Here is an 18,005-nt window from a genome sequence, read left to right on the forward strand (position 1 = left end):
ACCAGTGGTTCTCAACCTGATCTGGCCTTCAACTCCCAAAAATCCTAACATATGGTAAACTGGAAGGGATTTCTGGGAGTTGTATTCCAAAACACCTGGGGATGCTCAGGTTGAGAACCACTGGCATAGATCATCAGGAGAGCCCATCTTTGGGGACTTTACCTGGCTGGTTGGACTTGTCGTATTAAAGTCCCTATCAAAATGGCAGAGCTCATCTGTTGAGTTGGCATTAAGCCTTGGCTACCAGGCACACCACATTCTTTGGGTTCCTCAGAGGCAGGAGAGCCCAACAAATGTGCCATGCCCAGTTACTGGGGCTTGCTGTTGCCACCTGTATTGCTGCCTTCTGCCATTTTTAATATAGACCTGAGCATGTGCTTTTTTGGCATCTACATGGTGCCCTGCAGGCAATTCCCCTCGGATACAAAGAGGCCACTGTACTGTCTTTTTTTTTCATGTAATACATGCTTCTGAAAATACCAGTAGATTTTGAAGGCGGCAGATAGACTAGTACATGATAAAAACATCAAAATCTGTAAAGTCTTTTTCTTCCCTCAGGTATGTATCAGAAGTAAAACCATGTTTACTAGGTGTAGTTTTGTTACATAATAAAGAAGAACTCAAGCCGTGTTTACTTGCATGCTTCAGATTTCAGACTTTGCCACAAGCTCTGGGCACTATGTTAGGTAAGAAATAAAGTTTGTTCAGATGGAAGTCCAGGTTGTTGGCACAATAAAGTTACAAATAACAAAGGAGCAGCAATAAATGAGACATCATGCCTTGAAGCCTCAAAATAGCTGAATACTCAGCAGTACTGTTATGTAAGTGTTGCAAGCACAGTACAATAGGGTATCATCATTGTTCTACCAAGGTATGATTTTAGTTCTCCTGTTTTTTGTTTTTGTTTTAAAAAGAACTATATGGACTCCCCATATTTAGAGTTAGCGTTGTTCTTGAATATCTGCCGCCAAACCTTGCTTTATGTTTCCTGGAAGAACCAGATGGCTCAATGCATAAAACAGGATTTTGGGCTACATAAAGTCTTAGTTTGGCTCAATGGTCTCTTTTATATGTTCTGCAGCCCCAGAAATCCCCATCCATAGCTATTCTGAAAGCTTTTGTAAAAAAAGAAACTTTTTAAAGCTCTGACTAATTTTTTGCATACTGATCTCCGGTTCTAATGAGGCTTACTCAGAACTATAAATGATTGATATTGATAAGACTTCCTCATGAAAAGCATTTTCAGAACTGCAACTTTCATTTTTATTCCAGTGATGCTCCTCACTTTGCTTGTGATTTTTTTTTAAAAAATGTATACAGTTTGCTGTCTTGCAGATTAGGAAGGAAATCATAGCCTAAAACTTAATTTGATCAGACCTGATTCAGCAAATATTTCCCTGTGCTGCATAAATGTATCTAACCTCACCTGTACAGGGAAAAGTTCATGCCTCAGTGGAGGTATTGCAACACTGTTTGAACTTTGCTGCTGTTCTTTTCGCTAGATAACTGCAAGTCAAAACAATTGTTGAAATGATTAAACAGTATCTGCTAGCAACAATCAGTTCTAAGCAAGGCCTTAGCAAATTTAAACAGTTATTAAAGCATGCAAATAGTATTAACATCTGTACATCTAGTACTCTCCCTATGCACACTTCTTGTTGAGCCAGTGGCTGCATTTTATATGTGTCCACATAGATCACACGATCTTCACAAACTGCTCCAAATATATGGGGTAGGAGTTAAAACTTCTGTTGTACCAGTGCACACAGCTTGCATACTCAGGCGTACATCGACCTTGTGTATAAGTAAGAAGCAAGTTTGGAGGCCAAAATTTTGAATATTGATATGACTCATTGATGTCAAATACTATTCCATAGAGATGCACATGCCACCTCAAGAGGCCAGTTTTCCTTGACCACTGTCACCACCATTTCCCCACCCAGGCATCTTTAAAATCGTGGGGTTGATGTTGCTTTTCATTTTCAGTCTAATCTTGCTTCTTGTTCAGATATATCATGTTCTACCACTACAGCTGAATCTTAGCAATGGATACCCAAGTCTTGTTGTGAAAAACCATATTAAACTTAGGACTATATCCTGTTCTCTGAGTGAAATACAATCTGCCATATTCTTGTTTTTCATTTCTAAGACTCCAAGGAAATATATGGCCCTGCTAAGGCAAAATATGATCTTGCTCTGGTCTCTGGTTTCACCTAACTATACTAGGTAGTAGTGGCTTTGAAATCATTCTCAGCAGAGATTTTTTTTTGCAAGCATACAATTGCCAGCCACCTTTTCAACATGGTATATCATCTCACGGGTTTCAAGGTGGAAGACTTCAGAAGTGATTTACCACCATGACACCCTGAGTTTACCAAACCTAAGCTGATTTATTAAGGTTCTTTTGGTGGTTTTTGTTGACAGGGTCACTATAATTCTTGCCAACTTGATGGTACACATCAAAACCACACCAGCATCAGCAAGAAATCTTCTGATGCAGTTAGCCAAATTCCTACTTAGGTAATTTCCTGTTGTGCCTGCCAGATGAGTTTCTAATATCAGAAAAAGTGCTCTAAATGTCAGTCTCTTACACGCTACTCATGTATTACATCAGCCAGGGCAGTTATTACATTAGCAGAAATTTCTGTTCTTACTCAAGACTATGTCAGATTCTTACTTTTTTTGGGTGAGTTACATTTAGAATAGACTGGTTTCTCATAGGCATATCATGCCCCACATTAAAGTGCTAGTCTTTTTAGCCAAGTTATAATAACTCATTATAGTTGAATAAAGAGAGATTGGAAGGTAAACACTATGCTCACATAGATTGCGAAAATAAAGCAACTATTCTTCATACTTCTCATTGGGCTAGTTCAGAGGCAAACTACTTATTTTGAATACAGTGTTCCCTCACTTATCACGGGGGTTACGTTCTAGGACCACCCGCGATAAGTGAAAATCTGTGAAGCAGGGGCACTATTTTTATTTTAATATCTAAACATTATTTTAATAGTTAAGTGGCCTTTCTCTCCCTTGCAAGCCCTGGGGAGAGTGAAGCCTTTCTTACCAGCACCGGCAGGTCCCTTGCTTTGTGTCTGCCATGTTGCCCTGGCTGCCTCTGCTACTGCAACCAGGGAAGAAGGAAGGCCACTCCGCCAGGAAACGTGGAGGACTCGAAAGAGGGGGCGGGACTTCTGAGTCCCTCTTCCGAGTCTTCCATGTTTCCCGGCATGACTGGCTGGAGCAGTGGCAGAAAAAGGAGCCTCTCTGCCTCTTCCACGCTCCTCTGCTGCCACCTGCCCCCTCTCTCTCACCCTCCCTCCCTCGCTTGCTCACTCACTTACCAGGCAGAGCGGCATTACTTCTTCCCTGGCTGCCGGAGCAGAGGCAGCCAGGGCAACATGGCAGTCACAAAGCAAGGGGCCTGCCGGTGCTGGTAAGAAAGGCTTCACTCTCCCCGGGGCTTTCAAGGGCGAGAAAGGCCACTTAACTATTAAAAGCAGCAAAGGGGCAGGTAAATAAATAAATAAAATAAAATAAATTTCCTGCGAAACAGCGAGTCCATGATAAGCGAACCGCGAAGTAGCAGGGGGACACTGTACATGCATTAAGTTCTTTTTAGTCACCCTTGTAGATTTGGAGTTAGATAGACACTCCTCCTAATCCAGGTTACTGTTATCTTTTCATTACTGAAGGTTTAATATATAAAGAGCTTTGAATTTTAAAGGGAACTCAGAGAAAGAGAGAGAGCGAGCTGCAAGATTTATTTTTACCAAGGTGTAAGCTTTTGTTTGAAATAACCAAATGAGAAGTGCTTCTCCAAAGCATCACAGCGTGCTAAAGAGTACATTTCATTGCTTCTTATTAGTACCAAATTAGGTGCAACTGTTCATCTCAGAGTATCTGTGGGGTTTTTACTTTTCTAGTTTGATTAATGATCCACTCTTCCCTTAATGAAAATGTAAGTGAATACTAATGCTTACTCATATCCTGGCCTCTTGACCTTAACCCTCTTCCAATTTTGGTTTTCTATTAAGGTCAGTTAAATGAAAGTTTAAAACCTTCATAAATTGCAAAGAAGACAAAAATATCCTAGGGTGTTGCCTGCCAACCTGAGACAATACGGTTCACCTGTTTGTTTTTGCATCTATCCCAAAGGTCACTGTCCATTCTCAGAAAAATTAAGTGTGAAGTTGAGCTTGAATTAACATTATGAGGTGCGGAGTAAGAGGGAAGCGGGGAACAGTTTATCAGCTATCCTAATATCCTGATAGTCCCAGAGAGACTGTTGTGTCAAGTGCCTGAGGCTACCCCAAGGGTTTCTGGTTTGCTTGGCTGCTTGCTCTTGACCCTGGTCAAGTGCCAGTATGTTTTCAAACAGCTGGGATCTGAGAGGCCAAGTTGAACATTCATAACATTACCATTTATGTCTGGGATGAGAAACTGGGATGGTCAGTAACCAAAGCTCTGTGTGTTCATGATTTTGATATATTCAGAGGCAGTCCTAATTCCTGGGAATGTATTTACTAGGAGACAAATGCACACACATCTGGCCTCCTGTGAAATGTCTGGAAGGAGGTTCACGCAAACAGCACTTGGGAGTAGAGCAGCTATCCTTATAGTTACTCAGGCTCTAAATTGTAAGACCATTTCCTTTTCAAAGCATCTTCTTGCTCTGTCCCTAAACACTTCAGTCCAGTCCCTAGCCATTCTTTCTATCTCAACAGAATTCAGTGTTTGTAACAGGGGGGGTTTAAAAAAGCGGAAACGTCTATCTTTTAATACAGGCTGTTGGTAGGAAAAAGCCTATCTCAGTAGTTGGTGATTGTTGCTCTGCGAACTCATGTAGACCCATGTGAACACTGTTTTATCTAACCCCCTGGGTTTCCTTTCTTGTTTGTTGACTTGATCTCTCCTATCCTTTTTAGAGGACTTGTGATGAAATCAAAGGGAAAACTGCAGTGGGGATGGCTGGAGGGCCTAATGTCTCCTGTTATTTTGTTCTGATTCTGCTGGCTTCTGTTAAAATATTTTTTAAAAACTGCTGAACGAGGATCTGAGATATGAAGTTTCTTCTGCTTATAAATTCAAACCCCACGTTTCTGAGCCATTTTGTTGTGATTGGCTAAATCAGTGGTATCGCTGTGTTCCCATGGTTAGATAACAGTTCCACAGACTTTCTCCTATTTTAAAGCACACAAAGAGGTTTGGAAACAGACATGAAATGCAGATTATTGCTGCTGCAATGTTCAGGTGGACATACCGGTGGCAAAATTTCACTTCCTTCACGTCACTCTAAATTGTCTATTTGCCCCAAAATTGTCTGTCTCCAAAGCAGATATGTCATGCTTCATGGGTCTTTCTGAGGCTGATTTAACATTTTCTGATGCTGTTGGCACTTGTGTTCATTTGCACTGCTGATAAAATATAACCTGGAAAACCATTTCCTTTTGTGCCAAAAAAGTATTCCTCCAAGGTTGAATGGTCATTTAATGTGTAAATAGATTTTGGTTGGAATCTTTGGAGGAGAATATGCTAAAACAGCTATGGATGTGTGCAATATTTCAGTTCCCTGCCTCCAAATTTATCTATTCTACAAATATCCGCTGGCAAACATTCGGAACAACTGCATCTGAATTTCCCTCTGTTTACTGCAGTTCTCCCTTAGAATTAAACATATGCAATTACCATTTGCATTGTTCTTGTTGCTTGTTTTGACTTGTAAACAGCCTTGTGCCAAGGGGTACAAAAGGTATTAGCATTAAATGTGGTGGAACCTGCTGCACCTGTAACATAACAGGTTTTGTAAGCCCATCACACCGTTCTGCTTTATTAGAGCAGATTAGACTTATGACGGCACTTAACATACCTTCAACTAGTATTGTCCTTGTTAAGTGTTTTTTTAAACAAACAAACACTGAGCTATAAGGCTTTCACTGGAATTAAGAAAAGGGATACAAATCTTTGCTTATTTTGTTCTCACATATAAGAATGAATAATTTCAGCAACGTTTCCCTTGCTGCCCAAGAATACAAGAGTTTCTGAGCTTTTTCAACTACTGCTTGCTTGCACATCTTTTCAGAAGATTGATTTGTGCAAAGATGTATATTTTTCCAATGCATCAGAAACCATGCAAAAACATTTGTGCAAAATGAAATTTTATGTGCAGGAAAAAGCACATGTTTTTACGCAAATGAATTTTCCTAAACTAAGATCTGGAGTGGGAAGATTCTCATAGCTGCTCTCTTTTCTTTGGTGGAGGGTGTCTTGAGTGCTGAAAAGCCATTTGTACTAATAATACGATCATTAGGAAGCATTCTTAACATGTCAATACACAGCTCTTGCTTGAATTCAGATGCCAATAAAAGTGAGGATTTCTTCAGCTCAAAACGGTGACAAACATTACCTACTGTTAAAAGGCATTACGTTCTCTGGCACTGAAGTACTTTTATCATCTCACATTGATAGGATTACCCATGCAGCCTTTTATTTCAAGTCTTTCTATTATCCTGAGGCATTTAGTGCAGAAATTAATGTAACTGACGTGAGCTTTTATTCTTGGAAAGGTTCATCTTGGACAGTACTCTAACAAATCCAATTTATTTGTTTAAATTTAACTCCTGTTTCCTTAAAGGCTTAGGGTGGATAACAGCAATTATAAACCACAGAGTGCAAATTGTAATAGTATTGTGATTCTGTGGTGTCACTAAAGTAACATGTGGCTTTAAACCATGTGTTGAATATTTACTACTCCCACAGCAGTTTTGCTTCTTTTTTTGTTGAGGATGCAATTATTTCACAAATTTATGAACTGTCACCTTCACTTGTTTTCTAATGATATTGCAGTGTACAGAACTGTGGGTTTTAGAGAACCTGAAAAGTTTTAGATATCCTGCACATTAAAGCAGGTTTCATCTAGTGGGAATATAGAATAGTTTATGTACAAAGTATTTTTAAAAAATATAACTTAATGATAAAATATATGTTATATGCAAATATAAAATATATTCAAGACATTGAGATTTGTACTCAACATGATTGCAAGGCAAAAGAAATTAAAGAAGAAAAATGTTAGATATCCAAATGATATTTTGACTCTCTTTAGATAGCAACAGGACACTGAATTCTCTGTCCCATGCTTCTTCAGCTTTCAGAAGTGGGCTCAGGCTTTTTTATGGCAATACTGTGCATTTTAAAAGGAACCCTGCAGTTTTGGTTCCATGTTGAGATTTATTACAGCCAAAAGACATGAGTAAAAGAATAAAAAGTGGTGTCAGGCCGGGCCACAACTCATCCTAGGCAACTTGCTAATGGGGACAAGAGGGAGGTGCAGCTTTGGCAAAGTGACAACTATGAGCAAAAACTTGTGAAATGTTGATACAGCAGTGAGAAGAGCTGGCCTTGTAGCTTTCTCAGGATATGAACTAAAATGATAGGCTTTTCCTCTCCCTGTGCTGATTTATGCTTCTCGACTCTTTACCTTCCAATACAAGCATTTGAGGATAGTGTGTTGCTCTCCAAACCCAAACTAGAGCATGTTCATTAGCAAGGGAAGGATATATAAGTATTGCTCAGTGCTAGACTAAAAATCTGTGTAGATCGAGTTAATTTCAGTGGGGTTTGCTTATGTTTAACAATGCCTATACAAGCCTCTGTAACCCAGAAGTATCAATGGCCTCACAACCTCTGAGGATGCCTGCCATAAACGTCAGGAGAGAATGCTTCTGGAACATGGCCATACAAGCTCAGAAAACACACAACAACCCTGTTATTCCATCCATGAAAGCCTTTAACAACACATATTATTAGAGAGTTTTTAAAAATGATTTCTTAGCATTCAATGCCCTTTCTCAAAATCAAGGGCCAATCCCAGCGGTTATCCATGATAGCCTGAAATTCATTTAGGAAAGGAAGAAAAATAAACCCCAGTCCCGGGGAGGCTTGCCCAAGCACAGCAAGCGTACAAGCGTGTACTGTTTTTATTTGGAGCTCTTTGCCAAAATAATTCTGTTTGCCATTTTTACATTCTTCTGACCTTGCTAGGACCAAGAACAGAGTTGTTGGTGTTGTTTTCTATGGCATCAACAACTAAGTTTAACACTTTTTGCATTTGGGAGTTGCACTATCTTTTTATGTTTGAGCAATCTATATATGGAAGACGGCTCTTGTGGTCTGACTAGTATCTCTTCATTTGCTTCCAAAAGCCACAGCAATTATACATTGGTATTATAAAAATACTGTCTTTTGGGGGTCAATACATTTATTGCCAGATAAAAAGTTAAGTTACTGTTGACATGTTTATCATGAGTTTTTGAGAATTGATTAAAATAAAGAAGGAAGGGGAGGAATAATCATACAAAAGTCTGATAGCTGTACTATACTATTTGCTTGCATTTTGAGTGACCCCTATCTTTTTTTTTCTATAGGTGGTATCAGAAGCTGCTGGACAAGGAGTTTCTATTGAAGGCAATGACACATTCAACTACTGGAACTGGCCTAATGCTGTCATCTTTGCTGCTACTGTGATTACAACCATTGGTGAGTATTCAGATGGCCAAGTCATTGCTTTCTCCTCTTCCCAAAATATGGAATACAATAAATGTTGAGGTCATTGTTTAATTCTGAAACATGTGATATATTGAGTACCAACATTTTGGGAGAAAAGTAAAGTATAACTCTAATAAATAAGTAAAAACAAGAAATTCACGTTATCTTCGGGTTGACAGAATGTGAATTCTCAAACTACAGATGACGGAAGAAAACAATATAAAGTGGATGCAATGTCAAGTGTGCACACAATCATGCATAGATGCAGAGAGATCATAAGGATAGAGAGATATAGATTTTTTTAGATATATTCAAGAAAGCAGCTACAGTATCTAATTACTCTGTTTTTCAACAAAAGCGAACCCCACCCTATTCCGAATTATTGTTGCTGAGATATACTGCGGCATATCTTGTCTGTTTGATTCACCAAAGAAATAAAACCATGCTGAATAGTATGAGAAAAAAGGGATAATTTGTGTGTATTACTGGAAGATGCAATGGCCGTTAGGTATGTTCTACCAGTTCTGTGATGCATTGTGAGCCATGAAAATTCCTTTATGTAGAATTTCAATTTAATGAAGGCATTCCTGGAATACTACGCAGGTTTGGCAGGTTCACAATTACCAGCCAGGATTGTTCCTGTGGCTAATTGAGAATGTTCAGACTTTTATGGTAGCTTATTAAGGCCATGAGATCAATTTGAGAGCTCTGCTTACTGGGCTTTGATCTCAGTTCTCTTCTTGGATTGTGATTGTTACACTTAGAGCTCAAAAGGTAGAAGTCTTGTTCCCTGAGTCTCATTGTTATGAACAAGGATTTGCAGGATTTGTATTATGATACTTTAAAAAAAGTATTACAGCAAAAAAACATTTCTCTTGGAGTGTGACAAGTACTACTGTACAAAAACTGTGTTTTCTTTGTCTTTTGAATCTTATCTATTCTACCACACAAATTCACACGAGAAGAGAGAGAAAACAGTGCTGAAACATCTTTAGAGCAGATGACTTTTTTGTGCTGCTTTGTGTTTTGATTTTGTCCCAAAACATATCTCTGTCAGACACAGGAAAATATCAGAAATATTATTTGTTGTTTGTTCTGAGACCAAGCCCACACAGTGTTAGAAAACAGACTGACCAGAGGAGATGGAAACTTACTGCTAAACTAAATAAAGCACCATGTTCCACTTGTTTCTGATATTAGAAACACTCTGAAGAAGAAAAAAGCTGACATCTCCTGTAAACAGCTTAACAAATACAGTTTTAAACATAAATATTTTGGCTAATTTACAGGCTCTCTTCTCACTAGGGATTTTTAAAGGATCATCCTTCCTAAAGACCAAGAGAATAAGAGAGAAGTAATTTTGTTTGTTGTTCACTAGCTGAGAAAATCAATGCAGTTGAAATGTGGTGCTGTAGAAGAGTTCTATGGATACTGTAGATTGCTGAAAAGGCCAATAAATGGGACAAATAAAGTCTGAACTTTCCCTAGAAGCTAAGATTTCAGCTTTAGTCATATCATGAGAAGAGAATATTCACTAGAAAAGACAATAATGGCTGGCAAAGTAGAAAGCAGTAGGTTAAAAAAATAAAAAAATAAATCCACATTCCAGGTCAATAATAATCAGGGAAACACCAGCAACCTGAGCAAGGATCTGAAGGTTTCCCATTCATCGACTATTTAAAGGCAGCCAACAACAAAGTGGTGGGAACAGGGGATCTCAACCTCATGTAAGCACACGATTATAAATTGGCTTCTAAAAAAATCACTAAGAATTTGTCCAAACATTTTCAAGGACTTGAAACTCAATTGGTCTTGAATTTTCAAGACTAGAATTATTTAAGATACAGAATTCTGTGATGAGTATTGCAGTATGCAATCATTAGACTCTGTCACCCTACTGTTACAAGTGTCCATGCGTTCCTGGTTACTGTTATATTATGATGAATTGTTATATGTTAACACAAACTCAACACAACTATCAAATGAAGTCATTTTCAAAGTTTTAACAAGTTCAAATAAAATAGGACAATCTGTGCAATGGTATTAGTTTGGAATTAGTGTGAATTGCTTTTAACACAATACTGTCCTTTTTTTTTTCAGGGTATGGAAATGTCGCTCCAAAAACTTCAGCTGGACGGCTTTTCTGTATATTTTATGGACTCTTTGGAGTTCCTCTCTGTTTAACATGGATCAGTGCTTTGGGGAAGTTTTTTGGTGGACGTGCCAAAAGGTTGGGCCAGTTCTTGACAAAAAGAGGAGTAAGCCTGGTATGTAATGCATTTTGCTTAACCTGATGCAACACAGAATGCGTTAACTCTATGGCCTTTTAAACTCCAAACTCCCAAGTGCTCCTGTACTTTTATTTCAAATGCTGAAGCAACTTCTTCAGAACTTGAACTGTAACTCATTTCTTCCTCCTATATAAGTTTCATGTTACCTCCTGGATGAATTTTTCGTGGCTAATATGATGGTGGCAATAGCTGTTAAACATTCAGACTTGGTTGTATTGTGCATCAGACCTTCATACTGCCTAAAATGAACAGACTAATTTAAAGAAAACGATGAAGGTTTTGCACAGTGAACTTGCCATGTTATTTTTGTGCAGTAAAGAATTTCTGTAAATGAGCTTCTGTCTGTAAAAGTCTGAAAATATGTTCAAAGAATAGACAAAAGATGGAAGGGTAGCTCTCATGAGATTTCTAGTTGACTGTTGCATTTGGTGGAGTTGATGTTGCATTGCAAATGTTTCATCAAGCAAAACTGATATAGTGAAATTCACTCAAGGATTGTTAATTAGTTTAATGCCAACTAGAAGGAAATTAGGAACTCTTTAGCATTATATGCAAAATACTCATCCCCAGAAATAGCGAGGAACTGCCAACTCCATTAAACCTCTACTTCACCATTTCTTTTTTTCAGTTAGGCTGCATTTTTATTGTTTTTTAAATATTCTATGAAATTGTATGACTTATTGTTCTCTCTTTCATTCATTATAGAGAAAAGCACAAATTACATGCACAGCTATTTTCATCATCTGGGGAGTCCTGGTCCACCTAGTCATTCCTCCTTTCATTTTTATGGTAACTGAAGGCTGGGATTATATTGAAGGCCTCTACTTCTCATTTATCACCATTACCACCATTGGATTTGGAGACTATGTTGCCGGTCAGTGAGAACTTTCTCATCTTTACAGTTACCAGGGTTAATACTTTGCTGCAAATCTAAACAAAACCATTCCCTGGATGTGTTGTTTAATATGAATAGGACATGCTAGAGGAGGCTGCAATTGTTATTTCCTAACATATTGCTCTTTGTGATGGAAAGTAGATATAGAGACAGATCAAATGCTACTGCACATTGTTAATAATATTTGCTGCTCTGTTTCTTTTTCCAGTAATTCATGTGGCCTGGTACCACATTATTTAAGGGAGAGAGAAAGAGTTTGTCACTCAATCAAATAATTCAGTTGTCTTTTCAAAGTTCTACAAAGTTTGTTATCTCTCTGTTTGATGTTCAGCATCTGAAAATTTATCTGTAAATGCAGATTAGATTTTACAGAAATTCGCCAAAATCATTTTTAAGACTAACCTTATTCATGATTTATGACCTTATCAGATATATGTGAAAATGCTGAGTTGATAAACCTTTAAACAGTTTTGCCTACATACATATCGAAACATTGTTCTATAATCTGCTTTATTTTTTTTCTTTTAGGTGTGAATCCAAACATAAGCTACCATTCCCTCTACAGATATTTTGTAGAGCTGTGGATCTACCTGGGTCTGGCTTGGCTTTCCCTCTTTGTCAACTGGAAAGTCAGCATGTTTGTAGAGGTTCATAAAGCCATCAAGAAACGAAGGAAAAAAAGGAAGGAGTCCTTTGAAAATCACCCTCCTACTAAGAAATCCCTTCCAGTGTCTAACCCAAAAGATGTGAACATTTTCAGCTTCCTTTCCAAGAAGGAAGAGACTTACAATGATCTCATAAAACAGATTGGAAAGAAGGCACTGAAAACAAGTAATGACAAAATTCTGAATGCTGAACAAGGCAAGCCAAACCTACAGCATTCCAACAAAGACTTCAAAGTGATGTACACAAAGAACAAATTGTTTGACTATGATGAGATTTCTTTTGGACTCCCAAACTATCACGTTATGAGGCATCTAACTGACAAACGTAGTGGGGATAGCTCAGTTGAAGGCAATGTGTTTGTAAATCAGCTGGATCGGATAAGTGAGGAAGAAGGAGAAGCATGGGATTCCAGAGACTGCCGACCTCTGATCTTTGAAAATGCCAATATAACATTTGTAAATGAAGATGATGAAGAAGAGGAGGACATTTCAGATGATGAAGAAACTTCCAAATCATCTATGGATGATAATATCACAGAGGAACCTGAGAGTCCACAAAAACTAATGAAATTTTCATCCTCTGATGAATCTACCTTTACCAGCAATGAGTTAGAAGTATCTGTGCCTTATGAACAGTTAATGAATGAATACAACACAGTGAATGCTGCAAATACAGGAACGTGAGGGGATACATTTTGCTAATGGTTCCTATAAGATCATTTAATGATTTTGAACGAATGTTTGAAAAGATGAGCACATTGAAGGTGCATGAAGGCATTTTCCACCAGTGCCTTCCATATGCAAACTGAAGACATTCATTGCCTGGATGTTATCTGTAAATGTCTTTTGAAAAAAATCAGTTTTGCTTACTCACTGTGAAGGAACAATTCTGAAAATCTGAGGGTTACTTTAGGGAGTTGGTGGTTCTCGAAACTGGGAAGAAAAGACTAGAATTCTTGGGCCTGTTCAGTATTTTGTTTCTTTTCTTAGGAAAGAGTGATTCAGAGATGGTAGTCAATTTGGATTGAGTTGATTGCATAACATGGTTGGTTGCTGCACTAATTCTTCATATCTGAAAAACTGGTTTCAAATCAAGCTTAGGTGCAGAATAGAAAGGGTTATTGGAATTAACTTGATTGCTTTGGGATGGAAGAATCAAGTTGAGATAGGTTGACTAGGGAACTTGAACAGTATCTGCTCAAGTTGTTTTAGCCCCAATGTTATTGTGAGCGGAAATACCATGAACAAAACCATGCAATACAGGAATGATGTTGTGGAGGCATTATGCAAAAAATTACTTGTGACTTAACCCTCCTGGTAATTGTGAAAAACACATCTAACGTTAAGTAACATAGAATGGTGCAAAATGGTGTTTAGAAGACTGGTTTAAAAATGAAGAAAACACACTAACAAAACTTGTGTTTTGTGTCGTAAGTGCCCTTCCACTGTCCATGCTCTAGAGGAAATACTTGAATAAATTTCATGTACAGTTGTCTCTAAATGAAGTGATGGTGTTCCTTTTGAATGACACCGTAATTTAAAATAGCAAAACAGCATGACTATCTTAATCTCCATCTAAAGGATCTTAGAGCTGCTTTGTTCCTTGTTATAGTTAGTGGCTCTGCTTCTAGAAATGTCTATCATTTGCCACTCCAGTTGGTACTTTGAATAAGTAATATTTGTTATGACACAAATATTTTCATGTAGGTATTTTAACTGATTTTTCTAATGTAGGTATTTTAACTGTTTTCTAAATAAACGGAGAACCTCAGCTTGTTTTGCTGAACTGCCACATAGACATGAAGGCAAAGGTATGAGAACTACATTAGAATACAGCCATGATGGCAAGGAGCTTCAGCAGATACTTAGACTTGCACTGTCAAAAAGACTAATTGACTTTAGGGTTGCTATTTTTCCTAAAAAGGAAATTACCTGTGCCTTTAAAGCTATTGTAGCAGAATTGTGAAAAACAAGGTGTTCTAAAGAGTGTTAACAATTGCTTAGGGATCCAGTTGTAAGCCACTCCAATATTAATTTTTAATTGTATGTTGTTCTTTCTATGGTTTGAGTCCAAAATTGAAATACCCTATAAGAGCTAAAAGCCTTAGGAATTGGGTGATTTTTGAATCTAACCTTGTAAAAGAGGCCATGTGGAATTTTGCAATACTAATCTTGAATGATTAGACACATACAAAACTGTTTGTATTAGCTAATGATTCACTTCTGAGTGGTGGAAGTGATAGTACACTGTTCCCATCATTAAAATAACTGTAAAAATGTATACACTCCTATTAGAAACTCTTCATGGAAGAATACCGTAGCTTGAAGGCATTTACTGTAAAAGGTGGTCTCCATCCATTTCTACAGGAAATTTGCACTGTATGTGCACAAAAGGTTACAATGAAACCTAATTAAAAAGGAAATCAAGCAGTTCTGTTTGCTTGTACCTTTCTAGATGTGAAGTTACTCCACTGGATTTCCCATTATTAGCATATATGTGGTGTGATTTTAGCCATGGCCAAGTTCTAGTCCTAAAGGTGCCTTGTTCTTCTTGGTGCCTCTATTATTTATATAAAGAGAGAAACTGGTTCTAGACTGATTTTTTTCTTCTGTAAGACGACTTTTGACATCAGAAGTTGACATCATATAATTTGAACTCAAAATTGCCATCTTGCTGTTACATCAGTTACAACTATAACTAAGAGCAACGGTTTCGTTACAGCTGTAAGATAAATTTCATGGCAGATGGACACACTGGGAACAGCGCAGAGTCTCGTTTTTGTTGCAAAAGCAAACATGGTTTTAGTGAACATCATTCTATAAAACTGACATTCTATTGTAGTGTGTCTTCCATGAATGAATGGTTTAAAACATTTCTATCTGCACTAAAAATGAAGTACAGAACGGTGTACATAATGAATGTTTAATTCCTTAAATGTTTCAAACTCAATACAGAACAGAAAGAAAGTATGTGTGATTATTTTACAATGTTGTTTCTTTTTGATGTGATTGTTGCATTGTATGGTCCATGTGAAGAACTGCAAAGGGAAGCAGAAAAAAAGTGATTCAAGCTTGAAGTTGAGGCCCTTTCCTATTAAAGCCTCTCTCTTTGTTGCATTTACATATGAGGGTAGTTGATATGGCAAATCAGTTTGGTGCTATTTTTACACATCAGACATAGGGTGTTTCTTCCTATGTATCAGGAACTTAAACATTTCTAAAGGTTAACTAGGCCAAATTTTCCTTGTTTGAAACCAAGAGAAATTTGATACATGTAAGCATAAAGTTGTTAGGCTTCATTGTTTTACACAATGCTTTGAAAAAAACTCCTCCAAGTCAAATCAGTAAAGATGTACTACAAGCATCTGGATCATTGATCACCTTAACTTTGAACCAGCTATATCACGTGATTGTAAATGGCTGAAATATCAGCTGTATTTTAAATTAAAAAGTGGCCTGAACAAGGAATATGTGCTCACTTCATTAAAAGGTAGACATAATATGGGTTTATCAGAGAGCTGATCTGCTTTAGCACTATGCTGATCAGAAATAATGTCTTCCTTGTCTTAAGGGGAGCCTCAGTCTTTAGTCTAAGTCAACTTTAGATAGGATATCACAATCCTTAATTCCCGGAGAGGACTATTTGAAGTGATTTGACTAATTTGATTTCACAGCTGTCTTTTGAAAGATGTGCACAATGTGAAACAATGTGAAATGTAAAGTGTTTGATCAGTTTTCTTTGAATTAAAAGGTTAGGATTTAATGGAGTAACCATATCTTGTCTGTGTTCATGCTTATAATTTAGGTACTTACAGAAGGGATTTAAAATATAAAAAGATGGCTGCTACCCTTCAGAAATACTTCCCATCAATCTCAACCAAGATGTAGACTAAGAAACCCAATCAGTGCTGCATTCCCTTCCCACCCCCATCCAACAGCCCAACCACTATTACTTAAATTAGAGCAACCTGCTATCCTGCACATAGGGGAGGATATAGCTCCAAATATGGACCCAAAGATTCAAGTAATTTCCTTTGTATTATTCATCAGAGTATGTAATTTTCACATGATTGGATTAGCCAAACATGAGACCACTCCAGGAGCTGAGATTGTCTATTTAATAGTCTCACAGTAAGATGTTAAACTGCTAGAGATTTGATCTCTGAAACATAGATCCAGTGTTATCTTGCTGAAAGGTTTTTGTTTATATTCTGTTACAAAACTGAGCCACAGACAATGCAGTTCTGTTATAAGTTGATGTAAATGCAGCATATCATTCCAGCTGTTCTTTTAAAGCAGGCCACTAAGAGCCATGAATCCAATACAGCAGTCCGAATTAAGCAACATTTTGAAAAGTCTTTTTTCACTGTAAAGACATGATTAACTCCATTGCTTTGCTTATGATGGGTGTAGCAAAACATAAGGTCAAAACATCACATATTGGTGTCTTGCTATTCTGAATGTGGCTTGAGTCATCCATTGAATTTATTGAAATACTCTTAGCATCTTTTGTGAGAATGAAAGCACAACAGCTATAGCTGCCTGGTCTTAAAAGTTATGTAACAGTTTGACCTGTTTCCATGCCCTCTAAGCTGCACTAAACTTTTAGAAGATGGGGACTATCGTTCACATGTTCCTTGAAGTATGTAGAGTCCCTACAATCTTGCCTTTGTCACTCCATTACATGAACAAATCTGTTTTGTTTTGATCTGTTCTTTTGTTTCCTGATTGTTTCACTGGAATCACTGTATGTAAATATTAAACTTTGTACAATGTAATTTATTTTAACATTTTTTCAATAAAAAGTGAACTTAAAAAAAGAAGAAGCAGAATTTTATTTCTTTGTGGGAATTGAAAAATATAAAGGAAATATTGGACTGACCCTCACAGTTGTGCATTTAAGGATGTACCTAAAACATAATGGGGGCGGGGAGGTCCTTAATCCAGATGCACGCTGACAGAATGAGTTTACTGTTGAAAAGATTAAAAGGGAACCCTGAGGCTGGGATGAACAGCCTGTTGAAAACATCAGGCCAAACCCAATATTCACTTTCAGTGCAAAATGCAAACTCTTTCTGATGCTCCATCTAAGCAGAAGTTGTCTATTTTCAGTTTTTGCATAGAGGACTTCACGAGGTGAGGTCAACATTCAACCCTAAATCCATGACCACAATGACTACGTGCCACCAGAATGAAGCAGTTGGCTTGTTTCATCACTTATCCTTGAGTTGGAAGAGACCACCAGGGCCATTCAACCCAACTCAGGACAGCACTCCTGACAAATAGCCATTCCAGCCTCTGTTTAAATATTTCCAAATAAGGAAAACATCACACTCTTAAGACAGCATATTCCATTTCGTTATGAACTTAGAATTTTATGCAGACGTGGTTTTTCAACAAAGAATTAATAGCACTGTATGTCAAGATTGATGCTGGAGATGTAGCTTTTAATTCCCCCTGTGGTGGTGAGAAGGCCTGTTGCTTCCTATAAATATTTACACTAGTCATTGTTAAATGGCCAATATTAGTATTTGGATTGAGGACTGGATCCTCACGCATTTTTTTTAGGATACCCCACTCTCACCTTTCTCCCTATTTATTTATTTG

At 37.6% G+C, this 18,005-nt stretch overlaps 1 protein-coding gene across 1 annotated transcript in view; it reads left to right on the forward strand.

Annotated features, from left to right (window-relative positions):
- The window catches only part of kcnk5 (potassium two pore domain channel subfamily K member 5), a 37,037-nt gene extending 19,813 nt beyond the window's left edge, over positions 1-17,224 (forward strand). The window contains exons 2-5 of the mRNA XM_008125900.3: positions 8,427-8,538; positions 10,648-10,814; positions 11,544-11,712; positions 12,262-17,224. Of these exons, the coding sequence (XP_008124107.2) occupies positions 8,427-8,538; positions 10,648-10,814; positions 11,544-11,712; positions 12,262-13,082 (1,269 nt within the window). The 3' untranslated portion in view covers positions 13,083-17,224. The remainder of the gene's footprint in view (positions 1-8,426; positions 8,539-10,647; positions 10,815-11,543; positions 11,713-12,261) is intronic.
- Positions 17,225-18,005: the final 781 nt, after the last annotated feature.

This window comes from Anolis carolinensis, chromosome 1, assembly GCF_035594765.1.
Source record: "Anolis carolinensis isolate JA03-04 chromosome 1, rAnoCar3.1.pri, whole genome shotgun sequence".
Taxonomy (NCBI): domain Eukaryota; kingdom Metazoa; phylum Chordata; class Lepidosauria; order Squamata; family Dactyloidae; genus Anolis; species Anolis carolinensis.